The sequence below is a fragment of the Polistes canadensis genome, unplaced genomic scaffold, assembly GCF_001313835.1.
Source record: "Polistes canadensis isolate GaletaPanama2010 unplaced genomic scaffold, ASM131383v1 scaffold_103, whole genome shotgun sequence".
NCBI classification, from domain to species: domain Eukaryota; kingdom Metazoa; phylum Arthropoda; class Insecta; order Hymenoptera; family Vespidae; genus Polistes; species Polistes canadensis.
The window spans coordinates 1-25,888 of NW_014569650.1; the positions used below are offsets into that span (position 1 = coordinate 1).

Consider the following 25,888-nt stretch of genomic DNA (forward strand, 5'->3'; position numbering starts at 1 on the left):
TTGACTAACTAATTTATTTTCTAACAACGAAAGAAGAAAGTCTTTGTAACTACGGAAACCTTAACGTTCCCATAGAAACGCTGTTAGCTATGATAGAGTGCTAGCGCTCAAGTAGTTTGCCAAAGAACGAGCAGTGAAAATGGCGGCGCCAGTCGTTGCATAGGATAAAGTAGAAATCTGCTTATCGACAGCAGGTCGCTACATTTCTTATTTATTTTAGTACTGCTCTTTTTGGTAGATGGCGCTAGGTTATAAGGTCTTCATGTACTTTTAGTGCGGAGTTTTGTTGTTAGATGGCGTTAGTTGTATCGTTCTTATATTTATTAGTACAGTTTCTTTTTGTTAGATGACGCTGGCGGTTTATTTCAACTGTATGTAGTTGCAGTTCTTTTTGCTAGATGGCGTTGGGAGTTTATATTTTTTTTAAATAATTAAGTTTATTTTTATTACATGGCAATAATGGTATATTGTTATTTTTATTTAAATAATTATTTAAGTCCTTACATTGATTTAAATGTAGTTATTTTATTTATTCTAGCATTGATATACATTTTTGATTGTTATATATACTTACATTTGTAGCTGACCCTTGTTTTTTTATCAAGCATTCTGGTAGTTTATTTTTTTATTCTTTTAATATACATGATTTATAAGTGTTAAAAATTGCTTAATATAACTAAATATGTGTTTTGTGTGTGTAAAATTATTATAATAATTTATTTTAATACAATTTACTTCTTTTTTCATGGTGTATCGTAATGCAAATTTTGTATCAATTTGATATTAGCCACTAAGATATCCACAGTCTAAGAAAAGAAAGAAAGTAAAATTCATTACATGCATTTTTAGATTAAAGGGATAAGTGGCTTACATTAGTACAAACACGTCTTTTTCTTTGACTTTCCACAGTCCACAATTCATGGCTATTTAATATAGCAGCTCGAGGTATATCTTCAATATATAATCTACAAAAAAATTAAAAAACAAATTTAATTAATGGGTATTGTCTTCTTAAAGGATACATGTAATTTTAATATAAACATAATTTCTGTATATACTCACTGAAGAAGACCATACACTTGATCGTGGATCAAATTAATCGATGGAATTGTAATTATTATATTGAAATGCATGACAGTGGAAGCTTGAATAATACCACTTGCAGGTATTATATAAAAGTAATTCGTTAAATTTACTTTTTCAACTTTATTTTCTTCGTTAACTTGTACATGACGTTTATCCCAATGGAAGAACACATACATTTGGCTGCACGTAGAATATAAAATGTAAGAATTCATTCATTCCAATACAATAATGATACAAGAGCACTTGAAATATTTAAAATATATTTTACCCAGTATTAGTTATAGATATTTTCTTGTTTATAACTTCAAACTCACTCGATAAATTTGTTTGTAAATTTAAATGATAGTGAGCAACAGCTTGTGCATCGATCTTTGTCAAAAATAATATTGTCTCTTTTGATTGCTGGAAAAATATTGTTTAAAAAGTAATATATAAATCATTTCTAAAATATACTTACACTGTTAATTTGCAAGATCTGTGGCTCGTAGATAATACCATCACCGATTAATTCGATAGATTTAATCGAATAATTGTCACTAATAACGTATAATGTTTCGACCTGAAAATGATCATTATATTATTTAAGATTCTTTTGATATACATTTTGCTAAAAATTACGTGCACTCCGTAAGATTCAGGAAAGAAATATATATGAACAAATACATCCTCTTGCGTCTTCAAAACAAAATATGCTGGCCATACAGCAAAATATTGTAAAGTTAGTATATTAATATCTGTGATATCCTATAGAAAGAAATGATTATTTATTATTTTTTTATCATAATAATTATTAGAATATGTAAAAAATTACTTACTTCTATAAACATACTATACCAATCGATTTCACTTATTACAATGAACTTTCCATCTATTCCAGTGTTTCTAAATCTAATTTGAAATGCAATCTGTTCGCCAACGAAACACTTTCCGCAATCAAAAATCATGTTGGAGTAATCAACATTTGTTAACGATCTTTCACTGTAATAATATTTATCAAATTCATCGATAGTACTAGAATACTAAAAAAGGATAAGATTTTATGTATTAGGAATTAGAAGATATATGAAATAGAATATTAATAATATTATACTTGGGTTGTATATGATTCCCATGAATCACTAGACATCGTAATGCTCCGAGTTGAATACAAATTTTGTATTTGCGATTCTGCATGTTGCAAATGTGGTACAATTATTTCTAAAAGTACATAGATGCATTAGACAACGTTCTAACAATACAATGTACGATTTATTATATATAAAAAAGGAAAAAACGATTACTTTTCAGTATAGGAGGATTTCTAGTACATTGTAATTTAATATTAATAGGTCTTCCGTGTTGAACGTATACATTAATCATTTCTTCCTTCTCACAGAAATCTTCGGTGTAAAAATAAACAATTAATTTAACTTGCATTCCTGGAGCGATAAAATTACTTTTTAGTTTTTTATTTTGTACTTCAACTCGAAATTTAGAATAAAAAGTCGTAGGCTTTATTTGAAATCTTGTTAGATAATTACTCTTGTTTGTTAATATTACATTTTTCTGTAAGAAAAATAACATAAGTTTCGTAATTACAGTTGTAATAGTTGCAACCAAAACGTGTCTATATCCAATATAAATATGATGAAAATAATTTAATATCATATACGTACTCTGTATAAAGAATATCTTTGAAAATTATGGAAACAGACATGATCAGGTTTTGCTATTAAAATGGATCTATATGATTCTGTTTTGTATGTACTTTTTCTGCGTTCTTTAAATATAGTGCAATTCATTTCACTTTGTTTTCTATAATAATTTCTGCATTAATATAAGATTTATGCAATGAGGTCGCAAAAGAATGTACCTTCTCATAAATGATTCCTTTATAAAATTATTTTGAATAACTGGCTTTATCTTTATCGTCGAAGGAATAAATTTCATCAATCCAGAATATGTTTTATCAATATCATTTAATTTATATTCTACGAATTTGACTTCTGAACTATCACTGTCAATCTTGTTCTCATAGAATTTATCCTATGAAATTAGATGTTAAGATATATTAGAGTTACGTGCTGAATATAAATATATGATAACTAACAATCCATAATTTTGGTGATATTCGATATAAAATGTAATTAGAATGATTTTTAGGACATTTGTATAACATTTCCGAGGACATTTTATTCTTATACGAAATATATCTTAAGTGCAATAGTAATGATATAAAATTTATTGTATTGCTTTTCTCTATTTAAAAGATAAATAATAATAGAACAAATACAAGAGCATTATAAAATGTATGACATTTTTTAAAAAACAATTAACAAATGATCATCTGAAAAATTGTTAGAAATAAATATACGTTTTTTTCATCGTTATTAGTATATTTTATTTTATTATATAAATATATTATAGCTTATTAGAGTGTATGTATACCATAATAAATAAACAAATATATATATGTATATATATATATATATATTTGTCTTTCTATTTATCCTACAGGAAAATAAAAGTACTAAACATGTGCATAACAAATTGGTTGTTAGTATTGTTTATTTGAAACAATCTTCATATAAAGGATCAGAAATGAGCGTGTATTTACAAATGTGTTATGCAAGTAAAATCCTAGGATTTTATATTTTTATCTAATTCTTGATCGAATCAGAATTTAATATATATATTTTATTATTTTCTTTTGTGTAACGAAAATTAAACGTTATCTTGTTATCTTTTTAAATAAAAAGATACGCCTACGTGTTACACTTGAATCTAGTTTAACGCTGCGATCGATAACACCATTAAAATTTCGACGTAATGTATTTTTTTTTCTTTTCTTTGTTATATCCGTATCCATACAAAGCTACGATTACCGATACAAATATATAGTTAATATGATATCATTCTCACAAAAATCATAGTTCAAATTTTGTTTGCACTATTATTCATTTACGAAGTAAAATTCTTTTCTTTTTTCTAATTCTTCACTTTAAATAATACGCATACACATATATATATATATATATATTACTTTGAAAAAAAAACAAAATGATAATAATATACATAATACATATGCGTATATCATCGTATTGAAAAAAATCTAGTAAAAATTTCATGATTCTTAATACATAACTACAATTGCGTTTTTCTGTGTTCAAATACACATTGTATTATTACTAAAGTACTTTATAATTATTCTACCTAAGTGTTACATTAATACTAATATAATCAAATAATGTTCTATATAATTCAAAATAAAGGAATAGGCTTAATAATAAGACTTCTTTAAAGTTCCATTAAACAACCTTGTATTTTTTAAATTCTGTTGAGTTTGAGAACTTATGTGTTGCTTAAGAGAGTGCACTTATTTATGTTATAAATAAGCATACATAGTCCATGAAGCACAAGAAATGTATACAATAAGAAATAATATTGTATTTGATGATATATATATATATATATATATATTATATATGTATTATATATATATATATATAATTACACATATAAAAAAACATATATATGCAAATATATATGTTTTTGATGTAATGTAATATAATATTATATAGTATAATATAATATATCTAACTTATATAGCTTAAATAATACATACAGGATTGGAAAAAAAGGGATCCAATATTTTAAAGGCTTATATTACTTATCAAGAAGAGTAAATAGAAGTCCTGATAAGTACTATAAGTCCTTAAAATATTTAATCCTTTTTTACTACCCTGTATATTTATAGATATATATATTTAAAAATGAAAAGAAAAAAAATCATTTCATGAACTATGTTTATGCTTAATAAAAACAATTAGTTTAGTCAAACTAGGTTCAAGGTTCAAGCATAATTGACAAAATAGATAGATTTTTCAGTACATAAAAAGAAGAATGGTGAGCACCAATGTAATTGGAGTAGAATACATGGAATTATGCTCTATTATACGATATTGCAAATGTATACATTTGGACTTTGTATGCAAAGAGACAGAGACAGATAGAGTAAGAGAGAGATAATATTTTGACTAAAGCTTTGTTTAGAAAATATAAAACCCCAGATTATACCTTACTATCCTACGAGTACAACTTATTTCAAAAGCTGTATACTGCTGATGATATTGAAGTTCTGATGTTACTATCTTTGTATTGTTATTACTATTTATATAATGGAAATGAATTATAAGAATTAAAATTCCAAACGATTGTTCGAAGGAGATTAAATTTTGAAAATATTCTGAGTTAACATAAAGTCTATATAAACTTCAATATACGTGTGGAATTGAATTTTTTTTACAATTTTACCAGCACCATGTTTGTCTAGCTGGAAAACATTATTGTTTTGTTAAATGTAATTGTACGAATTAATCGTTCTTACATATATACAATCCATGGTCACCCTTAAATATAGAAGATTCATGTAAATATTTAATTCGACACAGGGGTTTGTCATTTTTCTCTTCACACATGTTTAAATGATACAAATCTTCATTTGTCAAGTTCAAGTGCAGCATATTGTTCTTCATCTACTTCAGTCATCATTAAATTTCCATCTGGCAGAAGCAGCACTACTCTTCTCGTTCCACCTATATAATAATCAAAATATATAAACATTATAAGTACGTGGATATAAAATGAATCATTGTCAAGAAAGAATAAAGAAATATTTAATATTACCTGGCGTAGGTTCTTCTGCTTGTACAACTTGAGCCACAACTTGTGCTTGTCCGTCACTATCCTCTTGACTTCCAGTAACATCTGTTGCATTTGTGTTATCCATTATGGACATTACCATTGGATTTTCAGTTGGCTCTGCATCACCTTCTTTTACATAGAATTGTGACGTAAGATTAACTTGGTCAGGTATTAATTGTGCCACTGCTTCGGCAACAGCATGATCCAGCGTTAAAACTGATCCTTCGTCTCCTTGCTGTTCGGTAGTAACATATACACATTGTTGTTCACCATCCGCCCCTCGCGTTACTAATAAAGTTTGTCCATCATCAGCTTGTCCAGTGACTTGATATAGAACACCATCATCACCTGCTATCGTTACTACATTTGATGTGTCTTCAGTTACTTTTCTTTCCTCAGGTATTTTCTCATCTGATTTATTTACTACATCAGTAGATGTAACTGACATAGTTGTGGTAGATGTTACTGCAGCAGCTGTTGTTACTCCCGTCGTAATGGTAGGCTCACTTATAGATGTTTCTGTTAAAGATGTTGATACGGTTGTGGTTGGTGGTGTTACTGTATTTGTCGTTGAATCATCTAAGCAAGGAAGATCTGGAGCAGTTACAGCTTCATTTGGTAAGTGAATTTGTGCTGGTTCGCTAGTCTGGACGATAGTACCTGTTGTGCCACCAGGACTCATTTCTACTCTCATAATACCACCACCTTCTGTGAGGGAATCAAGAGAAGGTAACACTAATTCAGCAGTAGTGGTCGTTGCAATAGTGTCTGTGTTTTCAGCCGAAGTTGTAGCTGTTTTAACATTTGGTAATGTCGTTGAAGGAGTTGGTTCAGTTTCATGCTCATTGGACTGTTCGACTGGTTCGCCGTCAGGTCCAATTATACGTCCAGTTAAAGGACACAAAGTAAATGGTCGCGGTGGACTGTCAGGTTCAGCAGTTGTAATTGTTTCAGCCTCGGGTGGAGGAAGTTCTGGTTCTCCTTCGCTACTGCTTTCCTCTGAGCCAACTTCATGAAATTCCATATGAAGTCCATCTCCCTCTGCTAATTTACTTTCTTTAGGTTTGTTTCCTGGAGCAATAACAGTTGGTGATTCAACAGCTTTTGCTTTACCACGTCCAACAGACGCACGATTACTAGCCAATATACCACCACGTCCACCTGACTTGATCAAACCTGCTGCCTCCTGCGCTTTTCTCTTTGCCATTAATAATTTTTGTTGTGGCGATATCAGGGACTGCGGTTTACTTAATGCTGATTTAGGTGATTGCTTATTTTGTGCAGGACTATTAGATTTAATAACTTGTTTTCCTTGTGAACTGAGTACTGTGAATTTTGGTTTAACAGGAGGAGTCACTGATGCAGTACTGGGTGAACTAGCTTGAGTATTTACAACTGTTGTACGTTTGTGTAGAACTTGTCGTGTTTGTTGACCTTGTAATTGTCTAGGAGCTGGTGCTCTAACAGGAGTACGAATAGATGATCCAATACCAAGAACACTAGTTGGGGTAGTTGCACGTAATGCTGGTCTAGGTAACAGAGGACGACCATCCGCGCCACGTGTTACTGTAACAGGATTAGGACGTATACCCGCACTAAGTCTTGGTTGTAACGTTATGGGAGTTGGTACTGCAGTTACTACATGTATTTGTTGTAATTGTGATGGGTCTGGTTTAGGTTGTATTTTGATAGGTTCCGGTTTTTGTATACCTCCTGCTTTAGACCCAACAGGCTTAGAAACTACTTTCATTTGTGTTACTACCTGACTTCCATCCATTTTCGATACTACTTTAACGGGAGTGATAGAGTTGGATTGACTCGCCGAAATAACTTGTTTTCTTACATTACTGTTATCCCGATTTTGTACCATTAGAACACCTTGTGTTGTAGATGAACCTTTGACAGCGAGTTTTCCACTCGGAGATGAATCTAACTTTATAATACCATCCTTTCGTGACATAACATAGAGACCAGATGTTAGATTTGGCATTTGTTTGGGATCCACTTTAACAACGCCTTTAGCATTTGCGACTAATACTGGAGATTGATTTGATTTAGATCCATCCGGTGACTGAAGTCCCAATGAAGTTGCAAGGTCAGTAGTAGAAACAGTCCTGTTAGAACCATTAGATTGCGCGTTTGCACGGTTAAATGCACGTTGTATTACATCACTACGTCCCATCATCTTCTCTTCTTCTGATTCTCCACTCCAATCTTCATCGCTACCAGTATCACCCTTTGCCCTTTTAGCAGCACTGCTACCAGCCTCTTCTGAATCGCTATCAGAATAGTCTATCCTTCTTTTTCCTAATACTGAAATTTAGAAAAATATTTTATAAATATTATTACTACAATTATAATATGATAAAGAAATACAACGAATATATACAAAACATACGGTCACTCTCTTCATCTTTCATTGAACCACACCACTGCTTCACTTGATCCATTGCTTTAGATTTACTTGAACGCATGGGACGACTAAATATTATAAAAATAGTCAAATATTTTATACAAATACTAATGTAATATATTATAGTATACATTCATTAACATACCCTGCTTGAACCACATTGCTTGGACCAGGCTTGCTGGCATCTGCTGATTTGATAACAGCTTTTTGTGCAGCTACCTTTCCTGACAATTTATTACTAGCTTGCTGTTGTGCCGCTTTCATTTCTTTTTGTTTAGCTAGATTCCTTTCAAATTCTTCTAATATGTACTTGCAAGTTGCAACACTTTCTAATGGTTCCCATGAATTGCTTTCGCTATAAATACATGTAACTTTTTCATTAAAAAAGAAAAATCAACAATTTTAATATCAGAAAATAGAAAACGAACTAACTGTGAATAACCTTCCCATTTGAGTAAGTATTCCGAGCATCTCTTTTTTGGATTAAAACGTTTAGCTAAAATTTTTTCTATAATGTATTCCTCAGTACTCGAATCTCTATCTTCTTCTCCTGTTGCTTTTGATAATTTCACCTATGAAAATAAAAAAAAATAATAATAATAATAAAAATATATAACACTCTTATAAATGTAAATCAATATTTATATGATTCTATTAAATATTCATATATACTATAGTCATATTAGTTGATATTACCTTCGGTTTAATAGTTGGTTTCAATCTTGGTTTTTCTTTCTTATCAATTTCACTCTCCATAGATTCCAAGCCTTTGTGTAATTTAACTTCGGAAGATTTAACATCTTTCTTAGAATCAGATGCTTCCTCTGGTTGTCCATTTCTAATAACTTTACGTACTACTATTTGTTTTGTTCCTATAGAAAAGAAAGAGAACTTTGTTCAATTTGTTACATAATAAAAAAAATATTTAGCAAGAAATACCTTCAGCATTAGAATTAGTTTGCCTTGGAACTTCCTGCATCTTTGCATTACTAATTTTAGTAAACGTTTGAATAGTTTTCCCTGCAGCTATCCACGAATCTCTAATGTGTGTATCCATTTTACACCATTTTTGATAGAGCTTCCATGAATTAGTAGAGTCTCTATCGGTGTTTTCTTGCTGAATTTGTGTATCTTTCCACAAAAGAAAGGCCCAAACTTGTGCTTTTTGTTCATTCTGCGGATATTAGAAAGAAATTATTAAATTTTTTATTTCTTCCTCTAAAATAATAACTCATAAAAATGGTTTAGATTATATTTATTGAGATACTAACGTTAGTATTATCACGAAAATGTGATACGTGTGAACAAGAACCTTCTTTCGTACGGTGCTCTTGAAATTCTTCGATAAAGTGAAAAACTGAATGGCACTGACCGCATACCAAGATATCTAATCGTCCCATTTCTTCTTGTGCGGCTAATAATAAAAACAATATTTCAATTTACATTCGCTAAGCATTGATATAATGAATGAACTTATATAAGTATTAGATTTATTTTTAATGAATTAATTAATAAAAAGATATAAACAGATTACCTTTTATAGTGGCCGGATTAGTATTGACAGCCGAGGGGCCATCATCCGCTTCCATCTTGTTAAAAATTATGCTTGTCTTAGCGTTCTCAGAGAATACAGTTTGCTGCAAATTTAAAAATTGATATATTTAACCATTTATGCTAATAATATTAGAAATATAAACTTATATATGTTTTGCAATGTAAATAACGAAACACAATGAATACTAATTAGACAAAACTATGTAATATTATCTTGGTATAAAAGAATTTATTAAGAAAACTAAAAAAAGAGGAGTACTGTATATATAACAAAAATAAATACAATATAAATTATAATTTTAATTAAATATATACCACAGCATGGGTAAGATATACGAGAGTCTATAAGTCGAGCGCGAAAATATAAATGAGGTTAAAAAATATTTTGTAATAAATTTTATCCTTTTAAAGTGATCGTTTACACAAATATATACATATATTTATTTTTTCTTTCTACGAACAATAACAACGAATCAAATAAATTAAATTAAAATACGAAAAAATTGTAATTTTAATTTGAAAATTCGCGGGTTAATAAAAAATAATAAACATTCAAACTGATTCGGTAAATGAAATCGAATATAGAAAATGTAATTCAATTCGTTAGACCGCCAGAGAGCCGCTCCTACGTTTCATATGATCGGCTGTTTTATAAATCCTTCCACGTCAGCCAGTTTTCGACGACAATCTGATTCGGAAGAAGAGGCTTTGTAAAATATAAAATGTACCGTAAATGCTAATAAATTATGATTTGAAAAAGAAGCAAATTCCCGCATAAATGATAAAACTTTAAGATAGACACTGCCCCAGGTTATTCATTGTAAACGCGGCCAGTCGCGTGGAGTTACCAACGTATGACTTTCAACGTACTCAATATATATATATATATATATATATATATACACATATATATAGACATATATTATATATATATATATAATATGTATATATATGNAAGCAAATTCCCGCATAAATGATAAAACTTTAAGATAGACACTGCCCCAGGTTATTCATTGTAAACGCGGCCAGTCGCGTGGAGTTACCAACGTAATATTTTCACGACCCTAAATATATATATATATATATATATATATATATACACATATATATAGACATATTATATATATATATATAATATGTATATATATGGATATCTATTCTATCGTCTTTTCTCACTCTCTCTTTTTCTTTAAAAAGGTATACACACGTAACATGCACACATATACACATAGAGAACATACACTTTCTTTCTCTCTTTTTCTCTCTTTCTCTCTCTCTATCTCTTTCTTTCTTTCTTTCTCTTTCTGTCTCCCTTCTTCCTTCGTTTTCGCGTTAACGCACGCGGATCACCCGGTTAAGATGGCTTTGGCCTTACGCAAAGCGACTATTGCGTTAACGCAAATAACTAAAGCGCGTCGTGATATCGCAATTATTTCGAAAAGATGACATTGCTGCCGCCACACGCGACTCTTTTCCTCTTCTTCTTGTCCCTAAGACGAACGAGCTAACGAACAAGCCGATGCTTGCTTCGTCAAGATGGCTCTTCTCGCTTAATGCTCTTCCCTCCGTGTTAGATTCACTTCCTGTTTTTTCGTTAATACTTTTCGAATGCACTTTGGACACCTTAAAAATTATTCTTAACGATCATCTCTCGAACCAATGATGACGACTTACGGCCGATAAACCGTAGAAAAACCCGATTTTCCCGATCCAGAAAATACTCCTAAACAGCACGAAACGGAATGAAAACAGTGATCGCGTCTTCTGACAGTGGCGCCATGGCGCCCGCTTACCGCCAGACCCAGCGACGAGTATTATTTTGGCGGGAACCTGATATTACTTTTTCCGACTTTATTAACCATTGTATTATCCTAATTTATTTATTTTTATCATTAAATATAAAATTTCTTTCATATTTTATAACTAAGATCTATGAGATATTATTAATAATGGTAATTAATAGACAAAAAACTGATGCTAATTGAAGGATTTTTACCGTTTTTAAATTTACCGCCTTTTACATTTGACCTGCTGATATTCCGGATAAAGAGAGAAAAAGCTATATTAATTAATACCAAGTCGATTCTGATGACATTCATTGGTCGTTTACCTCGATCGTATTCACTACTTTGATTTCTTTCAGTACTAATTATTTATTATTAATTTTTATTTTGATTTATTTATATTACACAGTATCAAAGTTTATTTTGTAGTGAAAAGAAATGGCTGACGAGGAAGAAGGAAAGGAGTACAGATGGGAGACTGGTTATGAAAAAACTTGGTAAGTAGATATTTGCATGTATATTTTTATTTAATTTATAATTAACTAAGTGTTAATTACATCAAAATATTGCATGTGCAATTTTATTAATTTAATCTTTATCAATTTTGTTATAAAGGGAAGCAATTAAAGAAGATGATGATGGGCTTGTTGAAGCATCCGTTGCAGAAATTATACATAATGCGAAAAGAAAAAGGCAATTGGATAGAAAAGCTGGTGCCAGATTAGGAATGATGAGACATTTGTATATTATTCTTGATACTTCTGAAGCAATGTCCAATCAAGATTTGAAACCAACGCGTTTACTATGTTCCTTGAAGGTATTTCATATTTTAAAAATATTAAATCTGTGCACTGCTATGACAACCAATTTATAAAATAATCATAAGCTTTTAGAGGACTTTGTGGATGAATTCTTTTATCAGAATCCTATAAGCCAAGTCGGTTTAATTATAACTAAGAATAAAAGAGCTGAGAAGATTAGTGACTTGGCTGGAAATTCAAAGAAACACATTAAGGTTTGTACGTATATACTGTATTATTTCAAGAGAAAACAATGATCCTCATATTGTCTATCATTTTTATAGGAAATAAAAGCTTTGCAGCAAACAGCATTAGCTGGTGAACCATCATTACAAAATTCTTTAGAATTAGCTTTAAAATCACTTAGGCTGTTACCGTCTCATGCTAGTAAAGAAATAATAATAATAACTGGTTCTCTTACTACGTGTGATCCTGGAGATATTACCGAGACAATACAAGTAAATAAATTTATTTTTTGATTAATATTAGTATATATTTTAAATAAGATAATAATCAGTTTGATTTCAGTCTATGAAATCGGATGGTATAAGGTGTAGCGTGATAGGTTTAGCTGCTGAATTGTACATTTGTAAAAAAATTGCTATTTTAACTGGTGGAGAACATGGTGTTGTTTTAGATGATAAACATTTTAAAGAACAGTTAAATGCGCATATAGATCCACCACCAGCTGCTACTAGATTAGACGCAGCACTCGTGAAAATGGGTTTTCCACATCATGCATTGCAATCTTCTGGTACTGATACTTCGATAACGGTATGCATGTGGTATGTAAAATTTTTATAATGTATATCTACAATTATAAAGGATTGAAAAATCATACTTTTATATGATTAATTTACAGTCACGCAGAAAATTCAGATGGATCTGTCAAATTAACAAGTACAGGTTTTCTTTGCCCTCAATGTCTTAGCAAACATTGTGAACTACCAGTCGAATGTAGAGCATGTGGTCTAACTCTAGTTTCTGCTCCACATTTGGCAAGATCGTATCATTATTTATTTCCAGTTGCACCGTTTAAAGAATTAGATTACGAAGACAAATATACAATGTGCTATGGATGCCAAAAAATATTATCTCAAAAAGATAAAAAGGTATTAACTAAAATCATTAATGAATAGACACCCCAAAATTTCTGATTTTATTATTATTTATAATATATATACATATATATAAATTATTATTTTAGATTTACATTTGCGAAAAATGTTCCAGAATATTTTGTATAGATTGTGAAATATTCATTCACGAATCATTGCACACGTGTCCGGGTTGTGCAACGAATCAAACTACATATCAAAAATTTACTGAAAAATAAATTCATATTAAATAATTCGTGTCACGTTTGGGAATTTTTTTTTCCTTGTCAATTTAGATCTACGAACATAAGGTTTACTCGATTAAACTAATATCACACATTTTATCATCAATTTTGTAAGTATTTAATAAATGAAGAAGAATATTTTATTATCTAATCAATGATAAAATCTAACTCTTCTAAAATATCGTATATATAGAATGATCCAAATAATATGTTGTGCTGTTTGCTCAGAAATTAATGAAGATATCAACTTCATTTTTGATGTTATCAAAAACAGTTGAAATAATTTTTAATCAGTTCGATGGTCAAGAAAATGTGTTGCACAGCACATTAAATTTAAAATATTAATCAACCTTTTGTATAATTTAATTATTGCAAAAAATTAAAGTGGATATCTTTATTAGTTAGTGAGAAAATAGTTTTATAAAATTTAATTTCAAATAAGTTTTATATATATACATACATATATATATATATGTATATATATATATATATATTAGGAAATTTTCAAATGTATACAACGTACATAATTTTCGTTTGAACAGAAACGTCCTTCTTCTCAATCACAGTTGGAAGAGGAGGCAATTCAAGTTTATTAGCATCTAGACAGGTGGGAGAAGGAGAGAGTCATAATATTACTGTACTTATTAGTTCACAGTCGTCCTCTGGTGTGACCGGTTCGAGCGGGATCGACCTAGTCTCGCAATTTTATTAAGTGTCAGCTATCTACTACGTACGCGCGATTCTATCTTGATTTAATTTTTCTACATATGAAATATTGTTTGACCACATTGTTTCATTATTTAAAAGGCATCCTCAAAATTAGGTGAGTTAAATATATTTAATATTTATATCATATATTGTGTGTGTGTTCCCCTTTTCGCAAATCGTCCAATAACATTTAATAATATTTAAGTTTAAAGTATTATTTCTAACTTTGCAAAATTATTGTTTGCTCCTTTTTTTTCTGTTACATATATATTTGCATACATGTGATATATGAATACATTAATATTAATTTTTACCTGTGTTACTGTTTAAAAAGTCTGTCTTGCATGTGATAAAAAGATGTATTTTTCAAAAATAAAATAAAAGACACACATAAGTCATAATTATCATGACATGTAGACATTCATGTAAACATGATGCAAAGAGAATTAATTTCAATAAATTCAAAGTATTAAATGATTATATTTAAAATTTAGATAATATCTTATAAAAAAAAAAAGAAAAAGCAAATTATATATAAAAGATATAGAAGAATAACAATATAAATTTATTTAATTATTTAAAAAATATATATAATTGCGTATAGTTAATAAATTAATTGAAAAGTTTAATAAATATCAGGTATCGAGATATTCAAACTGATATGAATATTAAAATCGGTGGCTTTCTCTTCTATACTGGAGATAAGAATTATCTTTTTATTGTTGATACATTTTATTTCAATTGGCATATCTCATATTCATAAAACTTGTATGGATTATTTCAACTGCATCGTTAAAATAAACAAAATTCCATTCAATTTAAAAAATAAGATTAAATAAAATAAACGAAACAGATATTCAATAACGAGAGAATATTCATTAATTTTCTTATTATTTATAATTTTAACCTCAAATCAGAAGCTTTTAATGGATATATGAAATTAGCTCATTGGCGAATTCATTGAATGTACATTCTCTTTCGTCGAGGTCACTCCTTTTCCAATTACATTACTTGTAAGAATTCTTTTTAAAGAAACAAGACGCTTCTTTTTTATTATAAATTCTTTATTTTTTCCGTTTATCTTATATCATAAAATATATCATGAAATAGATATGTGTATATATATACGTGTTCGTCAATTGATTGCAAATTATTTTAGTGAAAGTAGGAGAATAATTTGTTGACCCTATTTGTAGATCCAATCGTTCCTATGCCACTATATGATCATTCTTATTCGAATAGAAAATATTATTTTTTCTTATTATTAAAAATTCTAATTGTATTTGCTTGGTCAATAAATAATGTCGAAATTTGGTAGTGACTAATTCTGTTTTAAACATAAATAATTATTTTTTATAGCAAGCATTTAGTATTTTTTATCTACATAAGTAGTACAAATATTTTTTACTCCGTATTCCGACATTATTACTTGTTATCTAATACTTAATATATATATATATAAATTCATTTTTGATTTTTAATTGCACTTAATAGATTTGTAACAATGTAAAAAAAAAGAAATGAAAGAACTACAAGTTTTACATTTATAGTGCATGAAAAATATCATTGGAAAAAGGTATTTAAGTTATTAAAAATTTCAATTTTACTTGCATAATTGCAGAACGACTAATACAAATATGTTATCTTCAGTAAATAAGAAAAGGGAACTTTTATTTCTAATGATTCGGCTTAACATCACTTACTTTAACTATTATATAACATGCAAATGAAACATTTTTGTTAGACTGTTCATTTCAAATGAATACGTTCCTAAGCGTAATCATATGCGAACTTAATATAACGATCTATTGCGCAAATTTAGTTACGAGCACTGACTGTTAATACCTTGGAAACAGTTTGGATTATTTGTATAAGGATAAAAAGCCATTTTACCTTGAATATTTTTATCAAGGAAATTTCTCAATGAACATTTCATTTATATATATATATAAGTACATACGTGTTAGCCGCGATTAAATAAATTCTTTAAGATTTGTTAAAACTATAAATATTAATGATTTAAGCAATTTTTATGACCAACAGATAGTTGACCTCGAGAATCATTTTTATCTAAGAAAGGATCCTTGAATTTTAATTGTGCATAGTTATGTACGTAATTAGTGTTATCTTAAATATCATTTTTCATTGCAATATTTACATTATTTATAATTATTTAGTAACAGACATGAAAAATATGAATATTTTACGAGGAAGTTTTATACACGCATAGTTTGTACAGTTATAAGAAAAGGAGAAAATAACAATCGTTATGGCGAGTCGTTTGTGGAAAACATTATCACGCAAACGTGTTGACGATGATCAAGGAGGTAAAAGTGAGCTGGCAAGAGTCCTCAATATCTTTGATTTAACTGCCCTTGGAGTCGGGGCTACCCTTGGTTTAGGCGTATATGTCCTTGCCGGAAGTGTTGCCAAAGAAACGGCCGGACCAGCCGTTTGTATTTCTTTTCTTATTGCTGCCATTGCTTCTGCCTTTGCTGGTAATTTTTTTATACAATTATATTGAGTTGGACAATAACTCATTTTTGAAATTTTTAATATATAAGATATTAGTGTTGTTTATCTAGAACTATTTTAGTATATTTATTATATTAAAAATCCCGACAATACTTATCAGTTATTTCTTTTCTTTTTTAAGTTGATTTATTTAAGTATTCCTATTAAAATGTTGCATCCTGTAGGAATGTGTTATGCAGAATTTGCCTCAAGAGTACCAAAAGCAGGATCAGCTTATGTTTACAGTTATGTAACAGTTGGCGAATTTATAGCATTTGTCATAGGATGGAATTTAATATTGGAATATGTTATAGGTATGTGTACAATTTAGGTCTGAATTATAATCCTGTACTGTTATTACTTTCTTACAGGATAATTATTTCTTTTTCTATATAGGTACAGCGAGCGTTGCTCGAGGTCTTAGTAATTATATCGATGCTTTAATAGGAAATGTTATGGGGAAAACATTGTATTCAATTATGCCAATAGATATATCTTTTTTATCAGAATATCCTGATTTCTTTGCATTTGGCATGGTCATGTTACTCGTTCTTTTACTTAGCATAGGAGTTAAGGAATCATCTTTTTTGAATAATATATTCACTATTATCAATATCGTTACGATTATCATCGTTATAGTAGCGGGTGCTATTAAAGGTAAACAAATTGATTATGAGATTAGATTAAATTCTTGATATCTTGTATTAATCTTTTGTCAAATTTTTAGCTGATCCTAAAAATTGGAACATTTCGGTAGAAGATATTCCCAAAAATGTAACCCACGGTGGTAATGGAGGTTTTATGCCATTCGGAATAAGCGGTGTAATGGCAGGTGCAGCTAAATGTTTTTATGGTTTTGTGGGTTTCGATGCTGTTGCAACGACTGGCGAAGAGGCAAAGAAACCACAACGTGATATACCCTTAGCCATTGTTTTATCTCTCGCTATTATTTTGGCTGCATATTTCAGTATTTCTACAGTACTGACCATGATGTGGCCATATTATGATCAGGTATAATGTTTTACACTGACTGCAAACAAACTTATATGTAAGTTAGGTGATTTATTTGCAATATAATTTGCGAATTTTCTACTCCCTTAATGTAACATTTATAATAATGTTGAATTAGAATGCAGACGCACCATTTCCTTATGTTTTTCAACAAATTGGGTGGCCGGTCATTCAATGGATCGTTAATATTGGAGCTATTTTTGCATTATGTACGAGTTTACTAGGTGCTATGTTTCCCTTACCACGTGTATTATATGCTATGGCAAGTGATGGAATCATATTTATGTGGCTTTCTAAAGTACATTCCAAGACCATGACACCTATTTTGGGTACAGTACTTTCTGGACTACTTGCTGGTTAGTAAATATATATACTATGATATAATTACATCATATTCATATCATTATTCCAATTTACTTTGTATTACTTCAGGAATCATGACTCTTTTTTTTAATCTTCAACAATTAATCGACATGATGTCTATTGGAACACTATTAGCATATACAGTGGTAGCAATATCAGTATTAATACTAAGGTTTGTTAATCCTTCTTTTGTGAACTTAAAAAAAAAAAACTTAATAATATTCAATCCAATATTTGTAGGTATCAAAAAGATGATGTACCTGAAATAACAATGAACGATTATAAATTTACAGCATTAAATATATTCAAGCAAACATTTAATTTAAACAATCATAAAGAACCATCGCATATTTCTAACGTAGTTTCCAAATGTAGCATAGCTAGTTTTAGTAAGTGTAGTTACAAACTTGTTTATAAATATGTTAACAATATTTTAACAGATTTTAATTAAAATCTTCTTTTAGGTCTCATCGTATTTATACTCATTCTTATATTAAACAACACTGAATTTAATATGACAGACGACAACGTGATAGTATTTGTAATAATGATAATACTTATTTTTATAATAATATTAAATGTAGCATCCATTGGTAGACAACCAGTTCAACAAATCGAACTATCTTTCAAGGTATAATATAACACACGTATAGTGTATATTTTTTAAAAATTATTAATGTATTATTTAAATAACATATCTTTTTTCTTTTATTTTTTTTTAACTCAGGTTCCATTAGTCCCATTAATACCATGCTGTAGCATTTTTATAAATCTTTATTTGATGTTACAACTAGACATGTTTACATGGATTAGATTTATCGTGTGGATGTTGATCGGTAAGTTATTTGAATAAAAAAAATATATATTATATGTATGTGTGTATTAAATTTAAGAAAATTATATATATTTATATGTATTTCTAATATTATTTATATTTATAGGTTTTTTTATTTATTTGTTTTACGGAATTTCTCACAGTGTTCAAGGAAAAAAAAATAAAATAGAGGATAAAATAATGAAACAAAAAAATGCAGATCACAGTAGAATCGTAACGAAATTTTAAATCTACAATAACATTATATAATAAATATAAGTTCACAGCAACGTAAAATCATAAAATAAGATTTAAAAAAAACTCGTTTACATAATTATTTGTAATATTTTCAATTATCATATTTTATATAAAATAATTAAGATTATTGTGATATATTTCTATCGTGGCATTAATTTATATAAAAAATATATGCGTTTTCATACAAAAATTGTGAAGAAGTAAATGATATTGATATTACATTTTAAAAGACTCAAAAAATGTATATTATTTATTATATTCTGTCCTAACAATTTTCCAATTGCAAAATCGGATCTCCCCTTTCTTTTTTAATTCTCTAAAATCTACAATTCGTAAAAACAAAATAATTATAACATAAGCAAGTACACATTGGCTTTAAAACTTAAAACAATATTTAAATAAATACTGTAATTCTAAATTTGTCACACATCATTGCATAAAAACAAATCAATTTGTTCATACTTAAATATAAATATGATTACCAATAATATATATATAAAAGTTTTGGTATATTTTATTTTATATATATGATTATAACTAATCATTATTACGCAAATACTTACAATTGAAATTGAATTAAAAATATAATATTTTCCTGTACTATGGAATGTAACACGTATGAAAAACTTTCATACCGTTTGTCATTTACATTATGTATATATAAGTACATATATATACATACACATAATGAAAAGATATATTGAAAATGAATTTCATTGTACCTGTTATATTACGAATTATTTTAATAAGCAATTAATTCCTTCTATTAATTAAACCTCCAGCGCTTAAATGTTGCCAATTCGCCTGTCAAGATTTTACTGATATTATATTGGAATATATAAAAATCTTATTATATAAGAATTTGTCAAGACTTACCCCAATACCGGTTGCCCATCCTGTTCCAGCTGGATTTTCATTAGTTACGCCAATTCTTCGACATATTATACCAGCTCCAGAAACAGCCCAAACTTGTCCATCTTCTTTGGCAACAGAAATATGTCTAAATCCTTGCTTCGAATTTATAACAGAGATATCTATAAATATATGGATTCATTTTATATATAAATGTTTGCATTGAATAAAAATATTTGTACAATATTTGTGTACCTATGTGAATAGGATCATTTGGCATCGCTGGTAACGTTTGCCAATGGCTTCCCTCTGGAAAAACGTCGGCTTGTATATCACGACGAATAGATAATCTACCTGTTGTGTCCAGAACCCATACGACATTATTTCCAACGGAGATTTGTTTTAATTGTGCTCCTGACGGCGGTTCAACATTTTGCCATTGTAGACCTAATTTATAAAAATTTTATTTTAATAATTATTCTATATACATAAATTCATATATTACTGTACCTGTAGGTTTTGTTTGTGTAACACCAAATCTCCAATAAGAAGAACCATTTATTCCAACTGCCCATACTTGACCATTTGGTCCACAAGAAATACCAATTAATGGTTGATCGCTTGGTATATGTTCCCATGATACACCCTATGTTAAAAGAAATATTATATAAATTTTTTAAACAATTTATTACTATTTATTTAAATATTCTTACCATTGGACAAGATTCAGATACACCTCGTCTGAATAAGGCTTCGCCATTAGATGCAACTGCCCAAACGTGGATAAGAGAATCTTCACCGGGTTTACTAGATGTCTACAAAGTATCAGAAAAATTAATATGATCATATAAGATAAGATTAATATTTTCATTGCATAATTCATACATATAAAGATACGTCGACTAGTTTTGTATTTCCTAGCTCTTGCCAAGGGCCACTGGTAGTAAGTTGACATCTTCTAAACCATCTTCTTCTTCGTACGTAATCAGTAAATTGTTTTTTCCCATGATACTGGGATGGAAAATCCGTGGCATATTGCCATCCGTCTCTGTCAACACCTCCAGGGGTATGAAAATCAACAATCCAATCTGATACCTTTGATTAAAATAATTACATTATTATTTATTTTTATAGATAAATATAATTATTAATAATTGTTTATTTACCCATTGCCAGTGCATTGATAATAATTTAGTATGTTCTCGAGTACGTTTATGACGACCTGTTACATCGCTCCACATATAACGATCCGTTGGAAGACCATGAGAAGTATATCCAGTTACTGGATTCCACCTTTGATTTTCATAAACAAAATAATTGTGTGTATCTACCATTGTATTTATTCCAGTATTGCAAGTTCCTAATCCTTTTAAAAAAGTTCCCCCCCAACCATTAGTGTATACCCAGGCAGTATTATCGTATCCTATGCCCCATGTGACACCGACAGAACAGGTTTCTACTTTTTTCAGATGTCCACCTATTTGTCTCCAGAATATTGTTATTGGTTCGATTATAATTGACATTGATTTGTATAGAACACTGCATAGCGTCATTAATCCTTTAATTCTTAGATGCGTTATATTTTGCGGTGATATTCTGTGGCTATAAAATGTATATTCTGAATCATTGATAAAAATTCTATATCCGCGTTCTTCGCAAACAATATTTAGTATAAAATCGGACCCTGGTTTTAATGGGCTACCTCCGTTTCTTTCCTCATCGCCCCATTGTCCACTCTGATAGGTATTTCTTACTATTACATTTTCTTTGAGTCGTGGGTTAAAATGCAGTGCTACATCATGACAATCTGTTATATTTTTTTGTTTTAAAGATGTTGTAGTATAACATACTAGATTAAACGAAAGTCTATCGGCATCATCGTGGATACATACTGTTATTTTCAATGAACTGCCATATCCAAAACTATTTTGTAAAATACTTTCAAATGGTAAATCTTTACCAGCTGCATCTAATTCTTGTACATAGCCGTCTCCAGAAAATTGATTTTCCTCTGTTATAGTTGGATCATATACATAAACGTCTCCTAATGCGGTGGTGACCCAAATAGAATTAGGACCTGGCTTCCCATAAATATTATTAGTTTGGCAAGAAACAGAAGTCAAATGTGCCAGCCAATCTTCCATATCAGTGTCACTTGCAAATTGTAATGTAAGAATTTTAGAGCGCATTAATTTAGGAGTATGAATCGTTATACGCGGATTGCCTGGTTCACTACAGCAAATAACGCAACTTATCTCAGATATTGGGAATTGCATAAAAATCGTAGCACCATCGGAATTTAAAATTGTTAAAGTACCAGAGTCTAATGATCCAGTATCACTACTTATCCATTCTAATTCAATAATACAATCTTCATAGGCATTACTTCCTTTTACTTTACACCTTGCATCACCATTTTTAACCCAGGATGACTTTTCTATGGCTTTTTCATATTTCGACAAATCTAAATCTATTCCTTTCAATCTATTTTTTAATTCCTCTAGGATGTATATCCTCCATGGTTCAGCAATTTCTCCGTGCATTACACCATTGGTATCTGAAATCCACTTAGGAGGATTCGATGGATCCATGTAACATGCACCGGCTTCTACTTTGTACCATAATGCATCACATTCGGCCCAATAAACTATTGCTGCGCTTTCATCCTCTCCATATACACCAGAATCGCCAGTTAAATCAGGATCAAAAATACTCCCATCTGTTTCAGGATGTGCTTCAACACCAACCATAGAGCCAACAGAATGTACAGGACTCCATGCAGCTGGATTCACCTTAACCGTACTACTCATGCCTTTACCAGAGACAATTATAGATTCTCCAGTTTTAGTTAATGATTCGTTTGATATTGTTATGTTCGCAACATTTGTTTCTGTTAAGTCACTCATATCTAAAGAGTTTGCTGATCGTTTTTTATCTTCTGTAGCATATATATCTTGGCAAGATGTTTGAGCATTTTTGTTAACGTCGTTAGTACGTTGCCATAACTTCAAAGACGTTGGTGTTGGTGCTGATCGCGATTGTTCCTCCCATTCTCTAACCAATGCAGTTCCTTCACTAGTACTATGAGGTCGATTCAAAGAGCTCCAACTTTGATGGCGTTGTTGTTGCGGTGTACCACACATACTATGTCTATTACTCGAAGATAAGCTTGCATTGCTACTTGCTCTACTTAATTGAAGAGGAGCATTAATTAATCTCCATTTTTTTCCTGTTAATTCTGATCGTGTTATACCCATACGATAATAAAGACATCTGTCTTCGTAACCAATAGCCCAAACCTGATCGTTTGGAGCAACAGATACCAATGCCATTTTACTTAACATTTCAACCCATCCAGTTCCTGCTGCCAATTGTTCACAAACGCCACTCATCTCACCCTTAATACCTTTCCTAAACCAGACACTACCATCGTGCGTAACTGCCCATACGGCATCCGTACCTACGCTAACTTGTATTAATCTTAAATCTTTCTGTGGTGGTTCTACTTCAGTCCAATCATCACCCATTGGATTTTCTCTAGTAATCCCCGTTCGAATGATGGCTTTTCCAGCTAATAGAATTGCCCAAACTAGACCTGTTACTCCTACACTTATTTGACAAACCTCGTGTCCATTATTTAATTTAATGGAACTCCATCTTTGACCTTCGGGGCAAGTTGTACTTGTTCCTACACGAAACATCACCTATAAAAAAATATAGACAAATGATATTCCATTAAATATTTTTATAATTAGAAATCTAAATAATATACCCTTCCATGAGCTGTTACTGCCCAGACTACTAAACCACCAGGATTACCACCAGGCATTTGGTTACCTCCAACAGCCACATCAATAAATGGTTCCTAAGTATAAAAAAAATCAAATCTACATAAATGTGTTTACAAGTTAATGATTGAGGATATATTATAAAAATCATTACTTTGGTTGGATCTTTGTGAAGCGGTGCAATTGCACACCAAGAGTTCATAGCACTGTATCTTCTATATCGGACCCATTTGCGCCTTCTAACACAAGATTTCCATTGTTTTCTTGCTGAATATGTTGCTGGAAAATCAACTGCATATGTCCAGCCCTACCAAAACATCAGATTCTCTGTGATCATAACACTTTTGTCTTGTTCTGGACGATTGATAAAAAATCTACACGTAAATAAAAATTTGTAAGATATAATCATAATAAAAAAAAAGAAAATCAATATTAATGGTAACCGATCCTTTACACAATTAAAATAATAATTAAATTAATAAATGTGTGTATATATAATAATGAAAAATATAGATGAACTAATCGGAAGAATATATAAAAAAAAATAAATGAAATATAAAATAAAAATATATTTAAACAAGAATGAGAAATATTTTAGTAACATTTAACAATATTAATTATTTATAAATTTATCATTTATTAATTTGTATAATGTGTAGATATATTTACATCATGATCTAATGGTTGACCATCCAGCGTTGTCTCTACGTGCCAATCACCTTCCCATTGCCAAGCCATAGATGGAAGTTTAACTTTATCTCGACTACGATCGACAGTACCATCTTGATTAGAAAAATTATATCTATCTGTAGGTAATAATCGTCCACTAAATCCTTCTAATGGAAGCCAGCGCTGTAATTGTTAATTAAAGATAATAAGAGAAAAAAACTAAGATTTATATTTGAATAGATATAAAAAAGAGTTCTTTTACAATATACCTCGTTCTCATAAGTTTCTTCCTTAATTCTAATAGGTATATCTAAGCCGTGAACGTGAACATAAACTTGACGATCACCACCAATCGCCCACATGAAATGAGGCACTGCAGAAAGTTGTTTAAATTCAAGTCCCAAGTACATAAATTCACGCCACATAGTCCCAGATGTCGATAAGCCAAATACCCGTCCCTCATTATTTATAGCATATAAATAAGAACTAGGCATCGTAATAGTTGTATTACAAGCTTAAGAGAATATTTAATTGTAAGATTTTCTGCAATTAAATTCATATATGATTTATTGATCACACCAATATGATAATAATAAAAATTAGTAGTAAAAGATTACATACCAATAATTTGTAGAATATTACGATGAATTATAGCTTTAATTCCATCGTAATTTTTGCTTCTTAAAAATTTCGTTATGTACACAATAACTTTTTAACAATATAAATACGATCGGTCTTTTATAATTAAAAATATATTTTATCTTTTATAGTCAAGAAGTAAAAAACTATACGTTGTGGAAAAAAGATATTAATCTATCCGATAAATATAGATTATATATTTATATATTTTCTTTTTTGTTAGATTATCTTTATGATAATGTAACTGCTTATAAGGAAAAAATACATACGATCAAAGTAAAAGATCAGATTTTTGTGTTAAATAACGGAAAAAGCATTTCATATTAACAATTATACATATTTCATAATACAATTATACATACATATATATATATATAATTAAAATGTTACATCAAATTCAGCACAACATGATCACAATCTTATTCACTACAATTATCTAAAATAAACTTGAAGAAGAAAGTGAAAGTGTTATCTATTGTCTCTAGTTATCTATTTGCGGCCATTAATTCGGCATGGTGGAATTTCATTTCCATGTGATCGAGTTTTCCTTTATGCACTTAAGTTATTTTCAATACCAATATTGCACAAATTTTACACAACAAAAATTATT

At 29.7% G+C, this 25,888-nt stretch overlaps 4 protein-coding genes and 1 long non-coding RNA gene across 14 annotated transcripts; 3 read left to right on the forward strand and 2 right to left on the reverse strand.

Moving 5' to 3' along the window:
• The first annotated feature begins 435 nt into the window (after nt 1-435).
• On the forward strand, nt 436-3,019 carry LOC106787536. 4 transcript variants are annotated; one of them, XR_001381796.1, is made up of 3 exons: nt 436-462; nt 788-945; nt 1,018-3,019. It is a non-coding gene; the product is annotated as an uncharacterized LOC106787536 (long non-coding RNA). The 4 variants fall into 4 exon arrangements; XR_001381798.1 differs by having other exon boundaries at nt 452-462; nt 850-945; XR_001381799.1 differs by lacking the exon at nt 436-462 and adding an exon at nt 578-612 and having other exon boundaries at nt 850-945.
• A 1,774-nt stretch (nt 3,020-4,793) lies between these two features.
• LOC106787531 lies at nt 4,794-11,518 on the reverse strand. Its single transcript, XM_014749955.1, has 10 exons — nt 10,978-11,518; nt 9,717-9,819; nt 9,454-9,596; nt 9,122-9,356; nt 8,879-9,054; nt 8,615-8,754; nt 8,328-8,537; nt 8,168-8,250; nt 5,752-8,082; nt 4,794-5,660 (listed from the first exon to the last, which is right to left on the reverse strand). The coding sequence occupies exons 2-10, from the start codon at nt 9,769-9,771 to the stop codon at nt 5,563-5,565; spliced, it is 3,471 nt and encodes a 1,156-aa protein (XP_014605441.1). The 5' UTR covers nt 9,772-9,819; nt 10,978-11,518; the 3' UTR covers nt 4,794-5,562.
• Nucleotides 11,519-11,804: 286 nt separating this feature from the next.
• Nucleotides 11,805-13,673, forward strand: LOC106787519 (general transcription factor IIH subunit 2). The gene is made up of 7 exons (XM_014749936.1): nt 11,805-12,017; nt 12,136-12,337; nt 12,407-12,535; nt 12,605-12,778; nt 12,849-13,105; nt 13,183-13,432; nt 13,528-13,673. Exons 1-7 carry the CDS (start codon nt 11,959-11,961, stop codon nt 13,654-13,656), a joined length of 1,200 nt encoding a protein of 399 aa, XP_014605422.1. The 5' UTR covers nt 11,805-11,958; the 3' UTR covers nt 13,657-13,673.
• A 16-nt stretch (nt 13,674-13,689) lies between these two features.
• LOC106787518 (cationic amino acid transporter 3) lies at nt 13,690-19,618 on the forward strand. Of its 7 annotated transcripts, XM_014749933.1 has the most exons (13): nt 13,690-13,772; nt 14,311-14,485; nt 16,414-16,479; nt 16,548-16,868; nt 17,070-17,198; nt 17,281-17,541; nt 17,612-17,895; nt 18,014-18,251; nt 18,328-18,430; nt 18,499-18,647; nt 18,723-18,889; nt 18,986-19,094; nt 19,200-19,618. In XM_014749933.1, the coding sequence occupies exons 4-13, from the start codon at nt 16,640-16,642 to the stop codon at nt 19,319-19,321; spliced, it is 1,791 nt and encodes a 596-aa protein (XP_014605419.1). In that variant the 5' UTR covers nt 13,690-13,772; nt 14,311-14,485; nt 16,414-16,479; nt 16,548-16,639; the 3' UTR covers nt 19,322-19,618. The 7 variants fall into 7 exon arrangements, with proteins under 7 accessions (XP_014605419.1, XP_014605414.1, XP_014605418.1 ...); XM_014749928.1 differs by lacking the exon at nt 13,690-13,772 and having other exon boundaries at nt 14,207-14,485; XM_014749932.1 differs by lacking the exon at nt 13,690-13,772 and having other exon boundaries at nt 14,207-14,485; nt 16,554-16,868.
• LOC106787517 (tectonin beta-propeller repeat-containing protein) lies at nt 19,297-25,501 on the reverse strand. The gene is made up of 12 exons (XM_014749927.1): nt 25,261-25,501; nt 24,909-25,182; nt 24,640-24,822; nt 24,125-24,277; nt 23,955-24,047; nt 21,349-23,886; nt 21,068-21,277; nt 20,896-20,997; nt 20,693-20,828; nt 20,438-20,629; nt 20,207-20,364; nt 19,297-20,134 (listed from the first exon to the last, which is right to left on the reverse strand). Exons 2-12 carry the CDS (start codon nt 25,131-25,133, stop codon nt 20,084-20,086), a joined length of 4,041 nt encoding a protein of 1,346 aa, XP_014605413.1. The 5' UTR covers nt 25,134-25,182; nt 25,261-25,501; the 3' UTR covers nt 19,297-20,083.
• Nucleotides 25,502-25,888: the final 387 nt, after the last annotated feature.